The sequence below is a fragment of the Somniosus microcephalus genome, chromosome 6 (assembly GCF_052327205.1).
Source record: "Somniosus microcephalus isolate GS21.2 chromosome 6, FLI_Smic_1.0, whole genome shotgun sequence".
NCBI classification, from domain to species: domain Eukaryota; kingdom Metazoa; phylum Chordata; class Chondrichthyes; order Squaliformes; family Somniosidae; genus Somniosus; species Somniosus microcephalus.
Window position 1 is genome coordinate 130,275,500 of NC_140992.1, and position 23,937 is coordinate 130,299,436.

Here is a 23,937-nt window from a genome sequence, read left to right on the forward strand (position 1 = left end):
CGTCAGCAAGGCCGGCATTTATTGCCCATCCCTAATTGCCCTCGAAAAGGTGGTAGTGAGCCATCATTTCAGAAGGCAGTTACGAGTCAACCACATTGCTGTGGGTCTGGAGACACATATAGGCGAGACCGGGTAAGGACGGCATTAGTGAACCAGATGGGTTTTTATGACAATGGTCACCATTACTGATACTAGCTTTTTATTCCAGATTTATTTAATTAACTGAATTTAAATTCCCCAGCTGCCGTGGTGGGGTCTGAACTCACGTCCCTCCAGATCATTTGTCCTGGCCTCTGGAATACTGATCCAGTAACATAACCACTATGCCACTGTACCGTATCTGTGCTCTGTACACTGTTGACACTCCCTGTCTAGGCTCACACGCGAAGAATGGGCATCTCAGTGAGATATCAGGAAACAGCTGGTGCCTGTGGAACTGCTACTGGTCAGAATCAGTTCCTTCACAGAAGATAGGAAGAAAACTCGGGGACGGTAGGGGATGAAGAGGGGGATGGGGGAAAAGACACTTGACTAATAAACAAATAACTCTCTTGAAACCTGTACAGTCGCTCTTCACCATGATGCAGCAGGTTACTGTGAAATGGTTGCAGGTTCTCAGCAAGATACAGTGCTCGTTACAGCTTCCCTGACTGGCAGAAGCCAGCGTTCATGGAACTATACCCCAACATGAGTCAGGGGACAAGAACATTAGGGAATGGGTGAATGAATGCAAGAAAACCAGGAGAACTCCCTGCCCTTCTTCAACTAGTGATCCCTCACATCGACCGGATTTTAGTGAAGGTCAAAGGTCAGACCAGCATGGGTCTGATGCAGAGTCACGATCCCAGTAAGGCACGCTACATCTTATAAACTTAATCAGCAGGCCCAGCTGCCACTTTCCCTGGGAACAGAAGAGACTTTTCATTCCCATTCAACGTCTCTCACCAAAGTTTCTTTCTTCCTTTCTGCTTCCGCCCAGTGACCAAAGTAACAATAACCTGCTTGTAAGCAGAGAGAAATCTCATCTTGCAAAGACCCCATCGCCCCCCCAGTCAGGTCAGTAAAAAGCATTTGAATATCTCCTGATTATTTATGGGCTGCAACATAGAGGGGGGAAAAAAATGAAACCTAGAATGTGCCAGTTAATGGAGTCTCGGGCCTCATTACCTGCAGCTTCTTGACAACAGAGCTGTTCTTTGGAGAAGTACGAGGTGCAGCTTGGGGTGTAGGTATGAGTTTAATGCCCCCGATGGGCTTCTTCACTGGATAGCTTAGCTGTTTCTCCAGACTCTTAGTCATGCTTTGAATCATAGTACCTAGGGAACGCAGGAAAGAAAACAGCACCTCAGACACTGTCCTGAGCACACTTCCCCAGCAAAGGCTCGCACATTATCACCAACATCACTGTCATCAACATCACAATCACCATCATTATCATCACCACTGTCACCGTCATCAACATCACAATCACTATCATTATCACCTACATCACTGTCATCAACATCACAACCACCATCATTATCATCACCACTGTCACCGTCATCAACATCACAATCACCATCATTATCATCACCACTGTCACCGTCATCAACATCACAATCACCATCATTATCATCACCACTGTCACCGTCATCAACATCACAATCACTATCATTATCACCAACATCACCGTCATCAACATCACAATCACCATCATAATCATCACCAACATCACCGTCATCAACATCACAATCACCATCATTATCATAACAAACATCACTATCATCAACATCACAATCACCATCATCACAAACATCACCATCAACATCACAATCACCATCATTACATCACCACCGTCAACATCACAATCACCATCATTATCATCGCCACCGTCACCACCAACATCATCACATACACCAATTTTTCAATTTCAATTTTATTGGTCACATAACTAAATACAAGAAGTGTAATCTAGTCAGTGAAATGCTTTTTTCTTGACGAGCCGAGAGCACCAAGCAGCAAGAACACGTAGCTGCCTGGTACGCACGGAGCTCGCAAGGACGGCAGCCATCTTCATCGGCGCCATCACAAAAAAACACATACCGACATATACACGCATGCATACTTCAATTTTAAATATAGCAGACATAAAATAAATAAAAGACATAAAAAGACAGCACATAAAATGAACAAGCAATAATGTAAAAAAAGTAATTTCTACAGTAATTACATTGATATTTCTACCCAGGCTTCTAGAATAATCTCTGGTTACAGGGTGGCCGCACTGGGAGAGCATCATGAGGAACTCACAACTTATAATTAAATAAATAAAGTGCCCCCTCAGTCTTTCTCGATGTTTCCATCTTGGTCTCTCTCGATGTTTCCCCTCTCTCTCTCGATGTTTCCTCTGTCTTTCTCGATGTTTCCTCTCAGTTTTTCTCGATGTTTCCTCTCAGTTTTTCTCGATGTTTCCCCTCGGTTTCTTCCACACACCTGGCCTGCACACTACCCTGGCTGTCCAACTTGGCGTCCTGGTAACCGGGTTCCGCTCCAACTCTCATCCTTCAAACTGTCACTCCAGCTCTCGACCTTCAAACTGTCCTCTCTCCAGCTCTCGACCTTCAAACTGTCACTCCAGCTCTCATCCTTCAAACTGTCACTCCAGCTCTCGACCTTCAAACTGTCTCTCCAGCTCTCGACCTTCAAACTATCTCTCCAGCTCTCGACCTTCAAACTGTCATTCCAGCTCTCGACCTTCAAACTGTCACTCCAGCTCTCGACCTTCAAACTGTCTCTCCAGCTCTCGACCTTCAAACTGTCACTCCAGCTCTCGACCTTCAAACTGTCATTCCAGCTCTCGACCTTCAAACTGTCCTCTCTCCAGCTCTCGACCTTCAAACTGTCTCTCCAGCTCTCGACCTTCAAACTGTCTCTCCAGCTCTCGACCTTCAAACTGTCCTCTCTCCAGTTCTCGACCTTCAAACTGTCTCTCAAGCTCTCGACCTTCAAACTGTCACTCCAGCTCACGACCTTCACCATCATTATCATCACCAACATCACTGTCATCAACATCACAATCACCATCATTATCATCGCCATCATCAACATCACAATCATCACCAACATCACCTTCATCAACATCACAATCGCCATCCTTATCTGTAAGATTCGCAAAATTCAGCAGATCTCCCAAAACCAATAAGATTACCCTAAAGAAGGGATTTTTGGACTGTTAATAAACCATGTCAGAATGGTATAAGAATATTGGGCCTAAAGGGAGATTTAAAAATCAAAGGCCCCAGGATTTTGGTTTTTATTTTAAAAGCATGTTCGAGCCTGTGGAAGAAAAGGGGGCTGCAACAAAGGAATTGGGATTGGCCTCTGTAAATGGACAGTTTTGAGTATTGGCATTTAGCCAAGCTGTCTGGGGACTATCTGGACTGTCTCAGTCATTTTAGATAATGACAATAGACCTACGGAAAAGCAGTTCCCGCCCAAAATTACAGAACCATCCAAAGTATACATAATGCAGAACAGAACCATCCAAAGCAGACATAATGCAGAACATGCCACCAACCAACAAAAGAACCTTGGGCCCCACAGGAAAAGACAAATGTTACTGCAATTAAGCAAGAGGTTAAACAATCGCTTAAACCAATTAAGAATCGATGAGACTACCCCGAAACCACTTCACGCAATCTTAAAACCAATTAAGATCGATGGGACCATCCCGAAACATATTAAACAATTTTTAACCCATCAATGTTAATGAGCCCGCCAAAACTAACAAAGAGACAGAACTGATTTGGCGCGCAGATTAGCAGGCCTCAAACTCAAACAGTACAATTGAGGGCCTGTTTTTACAGTTCAAGACAGCTTAGTTCGAAGAAGAAGACAAGTTCAACAAAGGTGCAGTGCTGTTCCAGAGTTCGGTTCAAGGAGTGCGGGTCCAGTTCGGGTCGAGCGGTTCAAGCAGTTGAGTGAGAGGAACGTTCAAGGAGCGAAGACGAGTTGAAGAAAAGAGTTTCGCTTCATCATTCATGTCAAGTCAAGTCATCAAGTTCAGTCCAAGAAGAAGCTCCCTCTCGAAGAAGTAACACACCATCGGAGACCTCGCGGCAGACCAGGGCCCCACGAAACAAACAACCAAATATTACCAGCAACCAGGTAATATTGGGCCACCGCAACCAACAAAACCCAACTCAGAAGAAAACCGAAGATCCACAAGTTTTTCCACTCTACAATCTATCTTGACTTACCCCTGGGTAAGATTTTACTGAAAAGACTCTAAACCCTACTTCTGACCAAAAGAAATTGGGTACTTACCTGATAGATCCAATACACACCCTACCGCATCAGCAGACTCGCGAAGACTGACCAGCCACGCAGGTGAAGTCCTCTACCACGTTTGGTGTATGGCAGGCCCCAACCGACACATCTAGAGAACCCCGAAATCGCGAACCTCTACAACTGCCAAAAGAAGTCATTATCTCTAGTCCTCTAGAGCCCAATTTAGCTAGTGAAGTGGGATTGGGAGGGGTGTAGTATTCTGTCTATTGTTATTTTCCCTCATACATTCCGAAGTGTTCCCCCAATTTAGAGTGTTAAAATTATTGTGTTGTGTATTTTCTTTCTCAAATAAAGATCAAAGTTCTTTCACCAAAATTCAGTTGTCTGCTGCAATTTCAATACAGCCCCCAAATAAGTCCAAGGTCTAGAACCAAGGGACTGGGAGCGATTCGAACCGCTCATAAGTCAGAGGCGAAGCTGACCCCAAACACCAACCCCTACATAATGACGACCGCGGCAGGACCTAGGCAAAAGGGATGTGATGCAGTAGACACTGTTTTTGAGGAAAGAATGAAGATGGAAGAGAGGATTTCCTCTTATGTATTTGAGAGGGCGAATATCACCAAGAAATGGGTGCTCAGTCTGTTGCGTGCTGAGCTGCAGCCAAATGGACTGAGAGCAAGGATCATAAAAAGTCTGTGGAGAAAGCCACCTGGTTGGTCTGCTCCCTGCGACAGATTCAGCTTTTAGACACGCGCATTGAGGCACTAACAGAAGAGCTGCGGGAATCAGCTCAGCTGTCTCAAGCAAGGGCTCTAGCAGGGGAATGATTATTGGAGGAATTAAACTCCCAAAATCAGGAAAGGCTACAGATAGTAGAGAAACACAGGAACAAACAGGAATACTTTCAGTGTCAGGTCACCGAAGCCAAAAGTAATGAACTAGTGTTACGAGAACAGAACGCCCACCTTACCAGGCAAATAAAAGAACAGGAGGAAAGGTTAAGAGATGTGCAGGCCGCTTATAAGGTAGCAAGCACTAGGGGTTTTGAAGCAGGAGATCACAGCCCATGCCAAAAGCAGATCGACAGTTTAAACCTTGCTCTGTCCAGGGCAAAAGGCATGGTATGCCTAGTGAGCCCGGGTGCGGCCCGAGTGGGCCTGGAAGTAGAAGGGCAAACTGTTCAGACGTCACCTGTGGCACTGGGGAACAACTCGGTTGGGCAGCAGGAAGGACAGGCAATCTGTAGGGAGAGCAGGGAAGAGAGCACACCACCACCACCTGTGGCGCCGGGTTTTAACTCGGTTTGGCAGCAGGGAGAAGTGGGCAAGCCAATGCAGGAAAGGTCGGAGCCGGGGCCGATGTGCCCGGCTCAGCAGCAAAGGTTTGGCCCTGTAAGGTGCAGGGTTCTCAAAATTCCCGCACTCCCCAAGTTACGGATCAATGGACCCTGTTTTGGACAAGTTATTGAAAACAGGGTACCCAAAATGGCTTCTGTAAACCTCGTGACCAACATTGACAGGATTTTTAAAAGCAAGGCTCTGCCAACAAGCAGGCCCGGAGACGAAACATTAAAATGCAGGAATCTGTGACCAGAGACTCTTTGGAGCCTAGCCAGACAAAGTAAACACAGAATACGCATTTATTTGACTCAAATCGAATCAAATTAGAATGGGCCCATAATTGTTGCCATTAGCTTTCTGCATGTTTAATCAATAACAGCTCACAGTAGCCATCAAGGTAGGATGGGGACAATCAAGTCTTATCCATGACAAAGCAACCAGGACATCGGGGCCATTAGACCCGGAGATAACCACTCCTAAAGTAGTTAAAATAAATGGTTGTAATCATTTAAAACAGCCCGCCAAAAGTTAAACAATGGACTGACCTGATTTGGCGCGCAGATAAGGAGTTGGAGAAATGGGTATAATTGGAGGCCCATCAGTAGCAATCGCTCTCTTACTCTTGCTCTTGACTGTGACTCTTGCCGGTGGCCTTGGGCAGCTGCCACTCGTACTCGCGCCCTGGCCTCGTGGTGGGCTCTCTTCTCGCTCCCTGCACCGCTCAACAACCGAGGACGCCCATTACACCGGGGCCAAACGCGGGAGGAGAACGAGACCCGAGTTCAATACCACACTGGACACACAGGCCACAAAGGGGCGAGACGAGATGAGACGAAGAAGAAGGTAACCGATAAAAGCAGAGAAGGGCAGCGAAAGACGCATTGGTAAAAACCAAATGCCTAGTTATATGCTGGCGTTTGGGGAAGAAATTAGCAGTGTATGTATAGACAGTGAGAATAAGTTGGCGTTTTGAACACTGCGAATAAGCTGGCGTTAGACGCGGGTGTCAACGCCGCAACGAATATACTGGCGTTCAAAAGGATGGGTAGTAAAATCGAATAAGCAGTGAAGACCGCCAACCGACCCCCCAACCGCAACATTACCGCCGACGACCGCCCGAGGGAGAAGAAGAAAACCCATCGCGATGAGACGACGACGGTAACTGAGGAGAGGGAGGGTGTGTCACAGCAACAACTCCAGCGTCGCGCCCTGAGACCACGTGGCGACGGGGTACCCCAAAGGACAGCAGAACCAAACCTCAAAACTCACAACCGTTAAAGCAACAGGTTTTGGATTGGTGAGCATGAATTCCTGGCCCCTCATAGCTTAATCTAGTTAGGTATAGGGGTGGGATAAGGATAAGGGGATTGTTAATGTAGTTGTTTTTCCCTCGATGTGCCGTGTGTTCCCCATTCCCATATAAGTATAATTATTGTATATGCCTGTATTTTCATACCAGTAATTTTTCATAAGATTGTTGTATTCGGTTTTAATAAAATCTTGGTTTTCTTATACCAAACCATTTGTCTACTCGATTTTCTGCATCGCCGCCTGTACCTAAATCCGGTGTCTAGAACCTAGGGGTGTGGGAGCGATTCGAACCGCTCAAGGGACAGTCAGAGGTGAAGCTGATTGGGCGCACGCGCCACACACCACCCCCTACAGGCCCGCCCGGCGGTGATGGGGGTCAGGGAGCCCTTGAAAGCCAATTCGTGATTCCCCATGATACCCAACAGCTTAGGGCTATGGTAAGCCACCTGGACAAACTCACCTAATAGGGAGACCCCTCGTTCCACTTCATGGAAGTGGAACAGGCATCAACAAGTGCGATGACTCTGAGATGGCCAAAATGCTCCTGTTCTCTCTGGATGGCAAGTTGTACCAGTCTCTCTCTGCAGAGAGCAAGAAAGGGCAAGGGGGGTATGCTGCCATCCAGGAGGAAGTTCTGGAGGCCATGGGTATGAACGATGGTAGTCCTTTCTCCCGGGTGGAGAAGACTACACAGTTAGCAGGGGAGACCCCACAGGCTTTCGCAGACAGGCTGTGGCCTGTGCACAAGAGTGCCTGCAATGGGGATCTCGACCGGAATCACCTGAACCAGGACAAGCTGGCCCACTGGCTCCGAAGCCTAGTGGCAAACAGCTTGCCACGGATCAGGGCCAAGGCTGAGCTGTGGTTTGACTGTGGTAAACCACTTTTATCGTTCACTATCGTTACACTATAGTTATCACTGTTATATCGTTACTCTATGGTTATCACTGTTCACACTGTTGTATCACTATACGAGGTCGCCTCTTGTCACGCTGCTATACCTGGGCTGACCACTGCTGACTCCGCCCATGACTCCACCTACCTACCCAGGTATAAAGGTAGTCGACTGGCTGGCATTCCTCCTTGTTGTATCCGATCACCCACGAGGGTGGGCTCTGTTATTTAGCCAATAAAAACCTATAGTTACTTTCTTAACTCATCGCTTTTCATTGGATGAATTGATAGGTATATCAATTTTATTGGCTAAATTTTAAAATGTCGACACCTGAGCAGTCAAACGACCAGCCAAGCGACCAGCCAGACGCCCAGCTACAACAGCCACAGCAGCCGGCCTGGCTGCGAGCCCTCAGACCACCGTACCTGGATCTAAACCCACAGGCAGCAAACTCAGCCCTCGACTTCGAACACTGGCTGAGCTGCTTCGAAGCCTACCTGGGAGAATCCGGCGTGCCTCAGAAATCCATGCTAAGAGTTCTGAACGCCCAAGTGAGCCCTAAAGTATTCGCACTCATCCGGGACCTTAAAACATTCGAGGACGCCATCAACCGGCTGAAAAGACAGTACCAAACCCCGGTAAATTCCATGTATGCCAGACACCTCCTGAGATCCCGCCCGCAACAGCCAGGAGAGCCCGTGGAGGAATTTTTACGGGTGCTACAAGCACTCGGCAGAGACTGTAACTTTAAAGCGGTAACGGCGGCAGAAAATACTGAAGACAATGTCCGCGATGCCTTCGTGAAAGGCCTGCGGTCCGACTACTCACGGCAAAGACTACTGGAAGCAAGGGACCTCGACCTGGACAAAGCTGCAGCCCTCGCTCTCTCTCTAGAAGTGGCCCATCGGGACCTCGAGGCATACTCAAGGTACTGTAACTCGCGACCCTGGGACTTGGGACCGACCCCGACCGCGATACCCCCCGCAGCAACCCCCCTGGGACCTACCTCAGCGTCGGCGTCCCGGACCCGATCGAGACCGCCACCCCCGGTACCGGCTCCGACATCGGACCCCCGCGATCGGGCCGCCGGCTGCTTCTTCTGCGGCCAGGCAAAACACCCGAGATCGCGCTGCCCAGCCAGGAACTCTACCTGCTCTAACTGCATGAAGAAAGGCCACTTCGCTAAGGCCTGCAGAGGTGGATCATCAGAGGCCAGCAGTGCCTCATGCGAGCTGTGGGGATGGCCATCTTCCTTCAAGGCAACAGAGGCCAGCATCCCCACATGTGAGTTATGGGGCGGCCATCTTTGATACAGGCAACCGACACCAGCAGTGCCTCATGTGAGTTATGGGGGCAGCCATCTTCTCCGCCATTTTGTCCAACCTCGTGGGAGACGCCATTTTACCCACCACGCCCGACCGCCACCGTGCCTCTAGACCCGACTACCGCCTCAACCGCAGACTACAACAACTCGCTCAGCTATACACTAGCCTCCGTCACACTGGACCAGGCCCGCACGCATCCCCTGTCCAAGTCGATGATGGACATCAAAGTAAACGGCCACGCCACGACCTGCCTGTTCGACAGCGGAAGCACGGAGAGCTTCATCCACCCAGACACGGTGAGCCACTACTCCCTCCCTGTCCTGCCAACGCGCAACCGGATCTCGATGGCATCGAGGTCACACGCCACAGACATCAGCGGCTACTGTGTTGTGACCCTGTCGGTTAAGGGTACGGAGTATAAAAATTTTAAACTCCTCGTCCTGCCCCAGCTATGCGCTGCCGTCCTACTAGGCCTAGACTTCCAATCCCACCTCCAAAGCGTCACGCTAGCATACGGCGGACCCCTCCCCCCACTCACAGTCGACAACCAGCAGATTTTAAACCGCCCACCGCGTAACACCTGCGGCCTATCCACCCTCAAGGTCCAGCCACCTTCCCTGTTCGCTAACCTCACCCCCGACTGCAAACCCGTCGCTACCAAGAGCAGGCGGTACAGTGCCGGGGACAGAGCTTTCATTAGCTCTGAGGTGCAGCGTCTCCTGAAGGAGGGCATCATCGAGGGGAGCACCAGCCCCTGGCGTGCCCAGGTCGTGGTCGTTAAGACCGGCAATAAAAACCGCCTGGTCATCGACTACAGCCAGACCATAAACAGGTACACCCAGCTGGACGCATACCCCCTTCCCCGCATATCTGATATGGTCAATCAGATTGCGCAGTACCGGGTATTCTCCACCATCGACCTTAAGTCGGCCTATCACCAACTCCCTATCCGCCCTGAGGACCGCCAGTATACAACCTTCGAGGCGAACGGCCGCCTCTACCACTTCCTTAGGGTTCCCTTCGGCGTCACCAACGGGGTTTCGGTCTTCCAAAGGGAGATGGACCGGATGGTTGACCAGAACGGGCTGCACGCCACGTTCCCCTATCTAGATAACGTCACCATCTGCGGCCGCGACCGGCAGGACCACGATGTTAATCTGGAGAGATTCCTCCGTACGGCCCAACGGCTGAACCTCACCTACAATAAGGATAAATGTGTGTTTAACACCTCGCGCCTTGCCATCCTCGGCTGTGTAGTAGAGAACGGAGTCATTGGCCCCGACCCCGAAAGAATGCGCCCCCTCATGGAGCTACCCCTCCCCCACTGTCCAAAGGCACTGAAGAGAACCCTGGGGCTCTTCGCCTACTATGCCCAATGGGTGCCCAATTATGCGGACAAAGCCAGACCCCTCATGAAGTCCACATCCTTCCCCCTTACGGAGGAAGCGTGCGCAGCCTTCTCCCTCATTAAGGGAGACATTGCCAAGGCCACTATGCACGCAGTGGATGAGTCCATCCCCTTCCAAGTCGAGAGCGATGCATCTGACTTCGCCCTAGCCGCCACCCTTAACCAGGAGGGGAGACCGGTGGCCTTCTTCTCAAGGACCCTACAGGGCCCTGAGATCCGACATTCGTCGGTCGAGAAGGAGGCCCAGGCGATTGTGGAGGCAGTACGACGCTGGAGGCACTACCTGGCAGGCAAACGATTTACCCTCCTTACCGACCAACGTTCAGTCGCTTTTATGTTTAATAACAAGCTGAGGGGCAAAATCAAGAATGACAAGATCTTGAGGTGGAGAATCGAGCTCTCCACCTACGATTATGATATCTTGTACCGGCCAGGTAAGCTGAACGAACCCCCCGATGCTCTGTCACGAATTACATGCGCCAGCGCGCAAAGTGATAGACTTCAGACCCTCCACAACGACCTCTGCCACCCCGGGGTCACCAGACTTTACCACTTCATTAAGGCCCGCAACCTGCCCTACTCCATCGAGGAGGTCAGGACCATGACCAGGAACTGCCAGACTTGTGCCGAGTGCAAACCGCACTTCTTTAGGCCGGACAGAGCAAGCCTGATCAAGGCCCCCCGCCCCTTCGAGCGCCTGAGCATCGACTTTAAGGGGCCACTCCCGTCCTCTGACCGTAATGTGTACTTCCTCAACATTGTTGATGAGTACTCCCGTTTCCCCTTTGCCTTCCCCTGCCCAGACATGACCAGTACCACGGTCATTAAATGCCTGAATGACCTCTTCGCCTTGTTCGGGTTCCCAAACTATATACATAGTGACCGGGGCTCCTCCTTCATGAGCGAGGAACTCCGTCAGTTCCTACTAGCGAGAGGTATTGCTGCAAGCAGGACCACCAGCTACAACCCCCGAGGGAACGGCCAGGTAGAAAGAGAGAACGCGACGGTATGGAAGGCCGTCCTCTTAGCCTTAAAGTCTAAGGGCCTCCCAACCTCCCGCTGGCAGGAAGTCCTCCCGGCAGCGCTGCATTCCACCCGGTCACTACTTTGCACTGCCATCAACGCCACCCCCCATGAACGAATGTTTGCTTTCCCCAGGAAGTCGACTACGGGAACCACGCTACCAACCTGGCTGACCTCTCCGGGGCCCGTCTTGCTGCGAAAGCACGTGAGGGCCCATAAAACGGACCCCCTGGTCGAGAGGGTGGACCTCCTGCACGCCAACCCCCAGTACGCCTATGTGGCATACCCAGACGGGCGGGAGGACACAGTCTCCTTACGAGACCTCGCACCCTCGGGCACTCCGGAGACACCACCTTCACCCCCCCCCCACCACCCCCCCAATTCCAGACCAGGTAGACGGCATGCCGGAACCCCACGAGCCTTCGCCGACCACGCAGACACCAGCATTAACACCGGATAATGCAACACCGCCGCTGCGACGATCAGAAAGCCTTACGAGGCCTCCGGACAGACTGACATACCAGAACTGGTAGTACACTTCACCCCGCCGGACTCAAATCTAAACAAGGGGTGAATGTGGTAAACCACTTTTATCGTTCACTATCGTTACACTATAGTTATCACTGTTATATCGTTACTCTATGGTTATCACTGTTCACACTGTTGTATCACTATACGAGGTCGCCTCTTGTCACGCTGCTATACCTGGGCTGACCACTGCTGACTCCGCCCATGACTCCACCTACCTGCCCAGGTATAAAGGTAGTCGACTGGCTGGCATTCCTCCTTGTTGTATCCGATCACCCACGAGGGTGGGCTCTGTTATTTAGCCAATAAAAACCTATAGTTACTTTCTTAACTCGTCGCTTTTCATTGGATGAATTGATAGGTATATCATTGACCCAAAAGGCCCCCAGGTCACCGAGGAGACAGTGGTCAGGCAACTGACCCTGGCTTACCGCAACGGTAGAGGGGTAGAAGAACACCAACCAAAAGGAAAGGTTCATGAAATGAAACCTACTAGTAAAAAAGAATGACATCAGGAAGGGTGCGTCATAACTGCTTCAGGTGCGGGAAAAGTGGGCATTGGAGAAGGGACTGTAGGAATCCATGGAAGGATAGTGTAGGGAAAAACTCCCCAGCTCCTGCCCCAAAAACAGAAACACCGACCTCTCCCCCCACGCTTGATTCAATAGCAGCTGTGATCCGAGTTTTATTAACTGGCCCAGGGAAGGTAACCACCGCCACTGGTGCTTTAACTCCATCTGCCCCATACAACCCAGACCTATGACTAGAACCAGCGCAGCCTGTCGACTTGTGTCCCTTGAATACGATGAGGGGGGCAGGCCCTGTGTTAAGATGGGGGTGGAGACGGTGCAGGGGAGATATTTGGTGGACACTGGCGCTTCCAGCACAGTGGTCCATTCGGAAGACCCGACCAACTCACCCAGGTCTAACAAGGTCCCATTTAGCCTAATGGGATTCACAGGGAACGAGCAGGCTGGGGAAATGTCCAAACCTTTGGCCATAGATTTAGGATCCCTCCATACCACGTGGGAGGGTAACCAAAAGACCGACGAGGTGGCCAAGCAGGGGGCCAGGGAAGAAGAGTTCTGGGATCCCTGTAGGGCAGGTCCGGTAGCCGCAATCCGGGACAAGGGAGGCACACAGGGGGTAGATTTGGCCCCGGACTTAAAGCAGGTCCAAGCCCAGGATTCTGTCCTTAAGGCCGTCCTGGTAAAGAAAGAGAATGGGGAGTCCATAGAAGGCCCGTTTGGGGCAGCGGACGAGACTTTAAAACAGGTTCACTGGCAGGCTGCTAGTTACATTAATCAATGTAAACTGTTTAAACCCAAGAAAGGGGAACGGGCAGAAAAGGTGAACCGTTTTAAAGATAGAGATCATCAGCCTGCAGCTGTGGCAGACTCACAGACCGCACAGATGGAGGCAGTGGCTTGTGTTACTGGGGGGGCCCTCCCACCAATTATTTGGGACACGTCCCCAGTAACCGGAGCCCTAAGGAGGTCTCCTCGCATACCACAGCCTAAACTACAGTGGTCACCTGTGTATCAGTTCAAACGGTCCAGCCCCGGGAGGGCCACAACCCAAAAGGGAATGCATAAGGTCAGGGATCAGATTAAAAATAGGGATCACCAGCCTGCCGCCTCCAATGGTGAGGGACTCACAGGAGAGGTAGCATTGGGCAGAGAGAGAGAGAAGGGTCCCCAGCCTGCGGCATCAGGCCGCGCGGAACCCACAGGACAGGACAGGGAGCCAGCAGTCACACCGAAGGGGGTAGTGTGCTGCAGCACAGGAGGGCACACTCCCCTGATCAACTGGGATTCAGAGAAACTCCCAGTTCCTTTAAGGAGGACTCGCCGGGTCTGGTGGCACAGGCCACCTTACGCCCAGGCGTACAAGCTGCCCAGAAGAGGCCACAGAAGACAGAGACCAAACAGGAATTAACCTGGCCGTCTGGAGACGGGCGGCGGATGTACACAGCTTCTATGTTACTTTTTAAGTGTGTTTTACAGTTGGTAGCTTTAGGATTATTATTGTTTAATTTTAGTTCATGAAAGGTTTAAGTTTTCGAAACTCGATAACTGTGTCAAGCCAGAGAACTTTCTCAGGACATGGCTATTTGTTTGTGTGTCCCTACAGAAAGGAAATCGGCATGGGAAAGTTTCTGCTCCTGCTCGCCCTGGTAGGGGTGAGCATCAGTGACCGAGGAGACGTGGAGGACTCCCACGTCTATGGGTGCTCGGGAGAGAGAGCACCAATCGTTACTGCTGGGGGAGGCGAATGGCGTGTGGAGGAGCTCGCCATCTACTTCCATGAGGGAAGGTGGCCAGGGTGGCTGGGGTCTAACTCGACTCAGTACTCCAGCCAGACCAGGTTCACATACGGGGAGGCCTCCATCCTGTGCCCCAGGGTACAGGTCGTTGCTACAAGGGTTAGTGTCACTAAGGGGAAACGCGTGTGTTTGACATGCAAGGGACAGATTCCCCTGGATAGGTGGTGGTGGCTCAGAAAGCTGAGCAGGGACATAGGGGACCGTACAGTCGACTGGGAACGATTGGGGAACGACATCCACCGTACGATCACGGGGACCCAAGGGGGAGTGAGTGTGTGCTGGGATAAGTGGTGGAAGTCGGAACAGGGAGTTTACATTTGTATGTGGAGGTCAGAGAAAGTCTGCCCCACAGGCATATCCATCATCTTCCACAGACAATGGCAAGATGCCGGGGAGGGGATGGGGTGGGATTCTAGCCTGAATGCGTGCGCGATCCCACACTCCCCGATCCCAGTCAACGCCACCGAACTCGTAGCACGCCCCCGAAAGCCCCTGCCCACGACCACGACATCACGGACCATAGTACAGAGGTGTCCTACCACCACCAAGGGACCAGGGAATGGATTAGTATTAGTGCCGACCGACAAGTTGCTGTACCGGGGGTACACTATGCGGTGGCCTCAGTGATCCTGAACCTGACCGAGGTACACTTACCTGAATGGTGTCCTAAGGAGACAGAAGAGCTATACCAGGCCCTGCTGAAGGAAATGTTTAGAAAATTTTATGAATTCGATTTTGCCAACGTAGACAAAGCGAAGCTGTACAGACTACACCCTCAGCATACTATGGGCGTGGGGAGACAAAGGAGGGGAACCTGGAATGATATTTTCACAAGCTATAATACAGGATCCTCATTAATAAATAGCCTGGATGATAGAGTTACAAGCACAGATAAATGGTTTAAAGACCCAATTAAGAAAAATCCTAACGGAAGAAAATACAGTGGTAGGCTCAGAGGTACACGAGGACCAAGCTATGACGGTCCATTTTAAAGGAAATAATTGTGAGCCAAAACAGTAAATGCACTCATACGGGAGGACAGGAATGCTTTGGACCAGGCTGCACAGAATGAGGTGTGCGTGCTATACGGGGCATGGTTGCTGGGCAAGGGCCGTAGCAACCTGGAGGATTTATAACAGGGTTTAGTCCCCTCCTGGATTAGCAACAAGCACCTCGCAGCCCTTCACCTGTTTAGTAATTTGCTGAGCCCGTGTCAGCTCCATCTAGCCTCTGAAGCCTACCCTGTCCCAGTGGATTGTGGATGTTCCAACCATACTATCATGGGGATAGTAGTGAAGATGCCGGTCATAGATGGGACAGTCCGACCCGCACCGGTATACAGGGTGGAGAACATTGGAGTCATTCAAGGGGGTGCACACGTCCGTTTCACAGAGGTCCCACCTTATGTCATAAAGTGGGAGCAAGCTATGACAGGTACAGACCTCTCCGGGTGCCGGAGCCGGGGAGCACACATAATACTGTGTCCCCAGTACTTGAATGCCTATTCGAGGCCACAGTGCGGGTTTAAAGCTGCTGGCACACAACCTGTGAACTGTACCATGGAGGTAATGGCACAAGACCATGTTCCCCCACAGGTAGCATTCATAGAGGTTGGGACATATTGTGTCACCACAAGTGCGCCCCACTACCAGCATGGACAGCACATCTGGTGTCCGGTGAATGACAGCAGTTTCTGCTTTAAACCCGAGGCAGAAGTTCAAGTGGCCCAGGAACGGATTGTCCCCATTCCTGAACCCTCCACTGTTCACCTCACTGTCAGGGAAAACATTACCAACCTGCAAAATTACATCACATATTTCGGCTATGAAATTCCCCCTCTACCAGAACCTCTTACCGCCCTAGTAAAAGCAGTGGTCTTATCACAGAAGCATTTCTACACATTAGAACAGAAGATAGTCAAGATAGGGGCCAAGATCTTGGATATCGTAGTTCCACCTTGGTGGGATATTTTTGAAAATAGAGGTCCCTTCTTGGATCAGAATGGCTTCCCACATTTGAGTGGTCTGCCAGCTCGGTATAGTTTTCTACTTGCTGTGCACAAAGTGCAAGGGGAGAGACAGAATGCTCCGATCTCAACATGAGAGAGCATGGGACAAACATAAAAATAAGTCTATGACCAAGTATAAAACAAATCGTAACCGTTATTAAAATAAAGTTTCGTGACTATGTGTGATTATTTTCTTTCTATGTGTGTACAATATTTTACCAAGTGGTGCAGGGGTGTTGGACCCCCTCCGTGCTTGGATGTGAATGTAACCGGATTTTTGTACCTTGTATATATTTTGAATGAACACTATATCAAAAAGGAGAATGTATGTGTTTTTTGGGGGTTTTAGATAGATAATAAAGGGGAAAGTTGGCTCTCGGAGATCAGAAATTTTGCTCACCCAGCATGATACACCAGCGAATAGAGTATCACAGGAGGGAATGTAAGATTTGCAAAATTCAGCAGATCCCCCAAAACCAAGAAGATTATCCTAAAGGAGGGATTTTTGGACTGTTAATAAGCCATGTCAGAAAGGTATAAGAATATTGGGCCTAAAGGGAGATTTAAAAATCAAAGACCCCAGGGTTTTGGTTTTTATTTTAAAAGCATGTTCGAGCCTGTGGAAGAAAAGGAGGCTGCAACAAAGGAATTGGGATTGGCCTCTGTAAATGGACAGTTTTGAGCATTGGCATTTAGCCAAGCTGTCTGGGGACTATCTGGACTGTCTCAGTCATTTTACATAATGACAATAGACCTACGGAAAAGCAGTTCCCGCTCAAAATTACAGAACCATCCAAAGTATACATAATGCAGAACAGAACCATCCAAAGCATACATAATGCAGAACATGCCACCAACCAACAAAAGAACCTTGGGCCCCACAGGAAAAGACAAATGTTACTGCAATTAAGCAAGAGGTTAAACAATCGCTTAAACCAATTAAGAATCGATGAGACTACCCCGAAATCACTTCACGCAATCTTAAAACCAATTAAGATCGATGGGACCATCCCGAAACATATTAAACAATTTTTAATCCATCGATGTTAACAAGCCCGCCAAAACTAACAAAGAGACAGAACTGATTTGGTGCACAGCTTAGCAGGCCCCAAACAGTATAATTGAGGGCCTGTTTTTACAGTTCAGGGCAGCTCAGTTCGAAGAAGAAGACAAGTTCAACAAGGGTGCAGGGCGGTTCCAGAGTTCGGTTCAAGGAGTGCGGGTCCAGTTCGGGTCAAGCGGTTCAAGCAGTTCAGTGAGAGGAACATTCAAGGAGCGGAGACGAGTTGAAGAAAAGAGTTTTGCTTCATCATTCATGTCAAGTCAAGTCAAGTCATCAAGTTCAGTCCAAGAAGAAGCGCCCTCTCGAAGAAGTAACACACCGTCGGAGACCTCGCGGCAGACCAGGGCCCCACGAAACAAAGAACCAAATATTACCAGCAACCGGATAATGTTGGGCCACTGCGACCAACAAAACCCAACTCAGAAGAAAACCGAAGATCCACAAGTTTTTCCACTCTACAATCTATCCTGACTCACCCCTGGGTAAGATTTTACTGAAAAGACTCTAAACCCTACTTCTGACCAAAAGAAATTGGGTACTTACCTGATAGATCCAATACGCACCCTACCGCATCAGCGGACTCGCAAAGACTGACCAGCCACGCAGGTGAAGTCCTCTACCACGTCTGGGGTACGGCAGGCCCCAACCGACACATCTAGAGAACCCCAAAATCACGAACCTCTACAACTGCCAAAAGAAGTCATTTTGGTGAGCATTATCCCTGGTCCTCTGTAGCCAAACTTGGCTAGTGAAGTGGGATTGGGAGGGGTGTAGTATTCTGTCTATTGTTATTTTCCCTCGTATATTCCGAAGTACTCCCCCAATTTAGAGTGTTAAAATTATTGTGTTGTGTATTTTCTTTCTCAAATAAAGATCAAAGTTCTTTCACCAAAATTCAGTTGTCTGCTGCAATTTCATTACAGCCCCCAAATAAGTCCAAGGTCTAGAACCAAGGGAGTGGGAGCTATTTGAACCACTCATAAGTCAGAGCCGCAGCTGACAGCCAAACACCACCCCCTACAATCATCACCACCGTCACCACCATCATCACAAGTACCATCAATATCACCAACATCACCGTCATCAACATCACAATCACCATCATCATCATCACCATCACCATTATCATCACCAACATCACCGTCATCATCACAATCACCATCATTATCATCACCACCATCAACATCACAATCACCATCATTATTGTAATGTATGTACCTTTAAGGGGGGAACTGTTAAGTCTGTGTGTTATAGTGATAATTACTACACAGACTACAAGAGTAAATTCAACAGGTCTTTACTGGTTGGAGGTAGGGACTATACTGAATACAATATTACTACACAGTGCTTATATACCGGTGTGGTCACCCCCGGTATTACGTATACAGCAGCCAGAGAAAGTAGTACATCTCTTAAGGTGGAACAGGCTTAAGTTCTCTTAAGGTGGAACAGGTTACATACACCACAATCCTCCCTTTTTAGCTTAACAGTCATATCCCCATTTAACATAACATAATAACATATATACATATATAACTTCAGGTATAACAGTTCAAAGGTTCAGTCTCTCAGGAGGCTTTCTGATGCGGCTTGGATAACGCCTCTCAGTAGTCTCTGATTCTTGTTGTTGAGGTGCCTCCTCTATTTGGTTTCCAATGTATTGGGTGTCATCATCATCAAGTACATTCCCTGCCGAGGTAGATGCTTCAGGTTCATTAACGTCTTCCACAGTTGTCTCTGTCACAACCATGGGTTCGACCCTTGCTCTCGACTCTACCAGTTGATCCGCATGACGCCTTATCACATTATGACCAATATCTACTGTGTACATCAAAGGTCCTTGTCTGGCCCGAATTGTTCCGGACTGCCATTTTTCGTTTCCATAGCCCCTTGCCAACACTGGTTGTCCTACGTCGAAAGTTCAAGTGGTCTTGTTGTTAATATGCCGAAACTGTTTGTTTTCCACTTCCCTCCGCACATTTGGTTTTAACAAGTCCAACTTGGACCGCAACCTCCTGTTATAAAACATCATGGCAGGACTTTGGTTAGTCACTGCATGATCGGCGTTTCGATATGACATCAGGAACTTGTCGACCTTGTGTTGCAGCGGAATCTGATCATCGTTCATGGCCTTAATTGCCTTTTTGAATGTCTGGACAAATCTTTCAGCCTACCCGTTTGTCGCCGGATGATATGGGGCAGAGGTATAATGTTTTACTCCATTCTTCTTTAAGAATTGTCGGAATTCTTCCGATACAAACTGTGGTCCGTTGTCCGAACAGGTCTGTTCTGGCAATCCGTTCCTTGCGAATATTGTTCTTAACACCGCAATTGTCTTTTCTGAAGTAGTGGTATTCATCTTGATGACTTCTGGCCATTTGGAATGTGCATCCACCGCGATTAGGAACATGGAGTCCATGAATGGACCAGCAAAGTCAATGTGTACGCGTTGCCATGGGGCTCAAGGCCATTCCCATGGGTGTAGCGGTGCTATCGGAGGTGCATTTTGCACTTTTTGGCACCCAGCGCAGCTTTTCGTTAACTCCTCAATCTGTTGGTCAATACCTGGCCACCATACATAAGCCCTAGCAAGACTTTTCATTTTAACTCCCCCCAGATGACCTTCATGCAGTTCGTTTAAAACTCTTTCCCTTAACTTGGGAGGAATAATCACTCTTGTCCCGTACATCAAGGTACCATGGCAGACGGACAGCTGGTCTCGCCTTGCCGAAAATGCCGGTAACAGAGGATCACCCCGTGTTCGCCATCCTTTCACTGTCACCTCGTAGACTCTGGACAGTGTCGGGTCGTTCCTGGTTTCTCTTTCAATACTTGCATTGGTGACTGGTAAACACTCGATGATGGTCGAATGAAATAACTCAACAGGGTCAACTTTCGTCGTGTCTTCTTCAGGTAGTGGCAGGCGCGACAGCCCATCAGCATTGCCATGCTGTTTCGTACCTTTGAATTCTATTTGATATTGATGTGCCCCTAGGAAAAGGGACCATCTCTGGAGACGCTGTGCTGTCATCACTGAAACACCCTTCTTAGGGTTAAAAATGGATACCAACGGTTGATGGTCTGTCAGAAGTGTGAATTTTTGGCCCTGCAGGTAATGATTAAACTTCTTCACTCCCCATACAAGGCTAAGAGCCTCCCTATCGATCTGCGCATAGTTGCGCTCAGCGGAGGTCAATGATCTGGATGCAAACGCGACTGGCCTTTCCGTGCCATTTGGCAACTTGTGTGAGAGTACTGCCCCAATACCATATGGAGAAGCATCACAAGCCAACCGAATAGGCAGTGTCGGGTTGAAGTGAGCCAACACTTCCTCTGAGGTGATCAATTCTTTGCTTTTGCGAAATGCCTTCTTACAGTTTTCGCCCCATTCCCATGGTACCCCTTTCTGTAAAAGAGCGTTTAACGGGTGCAGTACCGTGGATAGATTTGGCAGAAATTTATGGTAATAGTTAATTAATCCTAGAAACGACCTCAACTGAGAGACATTCTCCGGAGCGGGAGCCTTTACAACTGCCTCAATCTTGTCAGGAGACTTATGAAGCCCCTCCCGGTCAATGACATGGCCACAGTACGAGATCCGCTTCTGGAATAACTCACATTTCTGCCGATTTACTCTAAGTCCATACTCTTTCAGTCTGTTGAGCACCAGTTCCAAGTTTGCGAGATGTTGTTCATCACCATCACCTGTGATCAGAATATCGTCCAGGTAACATTGTGTGCCTGGAATTCCCTGTAATACCTGCTCCATGGCCCTCTGCCAAATTGCTGGAGCCGATGCCACTCCAAAAACCAGCCTATTGTACCGGTACAACCCTCGATGCGTGTTGATCGTGAGGTATTGGCGTGACTCTTCCTCAACCTCCATCTGCAAGTACGCCTGCGCCAGGTCTATCTTGGTGAAGTGTTTCCCGCCAGACAATGAAGCGAAAATATCCTCAATCCGTGGAAGCGGATACTGCACCATGTGAAGCACCAGATTAACGGTGATTTTGAAATCTCCACAGATGCGAACCTTCCCTGGATCTCCTGGCTTGTTGCTCGCAGGACGTTTCATAACGGGAACAATGGGCGTAGCCCACTCACTCCAATCTACCTTAGACAGTACACCTGAACGTTCTAGTGCTTCCAGTTCCGCTTCAACAGTAGGTCGTATTGCATAGGGTACCGGTCTGGCTTTAAAACATTTTGGTTGTGCATGTTCATCAATCTTGATGTTTGCCGTAATTCCTCTCAGTGTTCCCAGTCCCTGCTGGAACACCTCTTTAGCATCATCCAATATTCTGGACAATCGTTTAGGTTTGACATCTGTTTCCCCGGAATCTACCGTTAGTGCCTTCAAGGAGTGCCAGTCCATATTCATTTTCCTAATCCACTCCCGTTCTAGTTGTGGTGGACCTCCTTCAGGTAGCACATATAAGTCCATTACTTGGCTTTCTTCGCCCTTGTGGACCACTTCTACCTCTATTTTTCCGATGGGGTACACTCTTTGCCCCGTGTATGTTTTCAATATAATCTCCGTATCCTGCAGGGGAATATGTTGGAAAAACCTTCTGTAATCTTTCTTATTCATGACCGTCAATGCCGATCCAGTATCCAATTCCATTTTTACTTGGACTCCTGCTATCTGAAGAGTGACCCAAATTGTCTGGAGATCTGCATCCTTACCAACGTTGTGTACTCTTAAGCGATCCAGTTCATTACTGCTAGCGTCTGAATCTGACTTCTGTTCGGTCAAACTGTTCTTTGTCACCTTGTGTACCTTTGCGTATTTTCCTTGCGGTGACTTTTTGTTGCTGGTCTTCTTTCCTGACCGGCATACTTTAGCTATGTGGCCAAGCCTGCCACATGTTCTGCATTCTTGGTTTTTAAACCAACACTGGTTCTGATCGTGCGTAGTCTTTCCACAACGATAACATTTGACAGAACTCAAACCCAATTTGTTTGTACCGAGTTCCGGTGACCGTAGCTGCATTACTGCCGTGCCTCTCGCTGCGGCTTCGTGTGCTGCTGCCATAGTGACCGCCTTCTCAAGCATCAGCTCATTCTCCTCGAGCAGTCGCTTTTGTGTATCCTGTTTAAATAAACCACACACAAATTTATCTCGTAGTGCCTCTGTCAGTCCCGTTCCAAACTGACAATATTTTGCTAGCTTACGTAATTCCATCAAATATTCAGCATTGCTTTCATTCTGCAGCTGCCTTCTGTCGTAAAATTTAAATCGTTCCGCTAGCATCAGCGGCGTGGGGTTTAGATGATTTTTCAGGACAGTAACAATCTCATCGAACGTCTTATCCGTCGGTTCATCTGGTGATAACAGGTGTTTCAATTGCCCGTATGTCTTCGCACCCATTAAATTTAATAATGTTAGTGCTTTATCTGCATCAGGAATTTTATTTGCCTTACAATAATTTTGTATGCGTTCTACATACATGGCCCAATCTTCGATGTCACTATCAAAGGTATTAATGTTCCCATGTTTAGGCATCGTTGCAATTTATTATATTTTTATGTTATCCAAGATGGTTGCTTCCCGCTCTTGTCGTCTTCCTCCGCCCACAAAATGGCGGTTTTCCCGCGCTTGGTGGTCTTCAACCGTCCCCCGACGCTGTCTCCGCTTCACCGCGGCTCTCGCGCCTTCAGTTTCCCCAGACGCTGCGCCTTTTAGCCGGAATGCGGCCCTTATCTCCGGTCGCGATCGATGTCCCCACGCTGCGCCTCTCGCTCGAAAGCGGCCCGGCCCTTATCTCCGGTCTCGATCGATCTCACCGCCCTTATTCCTCCGTCTTCCCTGCCCCGTCTGTACAGCCAACGCGGTTGACTTTCTGTCGCGTCGCTGCCCGGCATACCCACCACCGAGGTAGAAAGAAGAAAGCTGACAGTCGCTGATGGAGGCTTCGAGGTCAGGATGTCTTCTGCACTCCGGTTTCTCGATGCCTGCCGCTCGACGTGTCTTCCAGTAGGGTGATGAGGGTGGAAACCTCTCTTCGACGTCCTGTCTGTGGACGAAGCCGCCGTGGAAATAACTGCCGCAGGGTAAGAATCGGACTCGTCGCCACTGTTAAGTCTGTGTGTTATAGTGATAATTACTACACAGACTACAAGAGTAATTTCAACAGGTCTTTACTGGTTGGAGGTAGGGACTATACTGAATACAATATTACTACACAGTGCTTATATACCGGTGTGGTCACCCCCGGTATTACGTATACAGCAGCCAGAGAAAGTAGTACATCTCTTAAGGTGGAACAGGCTTAAGTTCTCTTAAGGTGGAACAGGTTACATACACCACAGGAACTACTTTCTACAGCTCATGTATACTGTAGTACCGGCAGTGACCACACCTGTATATAATGCTGAATAGTAATCTGTTGTTTCAGTTGCAGTTTGAGCCACGTTGAGTAAACACCTATTGTACCG

General features: G+C 49.1%; 1 protein-coding gene across 1 annotated transcript in view; it reads right to left on the reverse strand.

Moving 5' to 3' along the window:
* dzip1l (DAZ interacting zinc finger protein 1-like) overlaps nucleotides 1–23,937 on the reverse strand; it is a 413,098-nt gene that overhangs the window by 122,228 nt on the left and 266,933 nt on the right. The window contains exon 15 of the mRNA XM_085990774.1: nucleotides 1,168–1,316. Within this exon, the coding sequence (XP_085846900.1) occupies nucleotides 1,168–1,316 (149 nt within the window). The remainder of the gene's footprint in view (nucleotides 1–1,167; nucleotides 1,317–23,937) is intronic.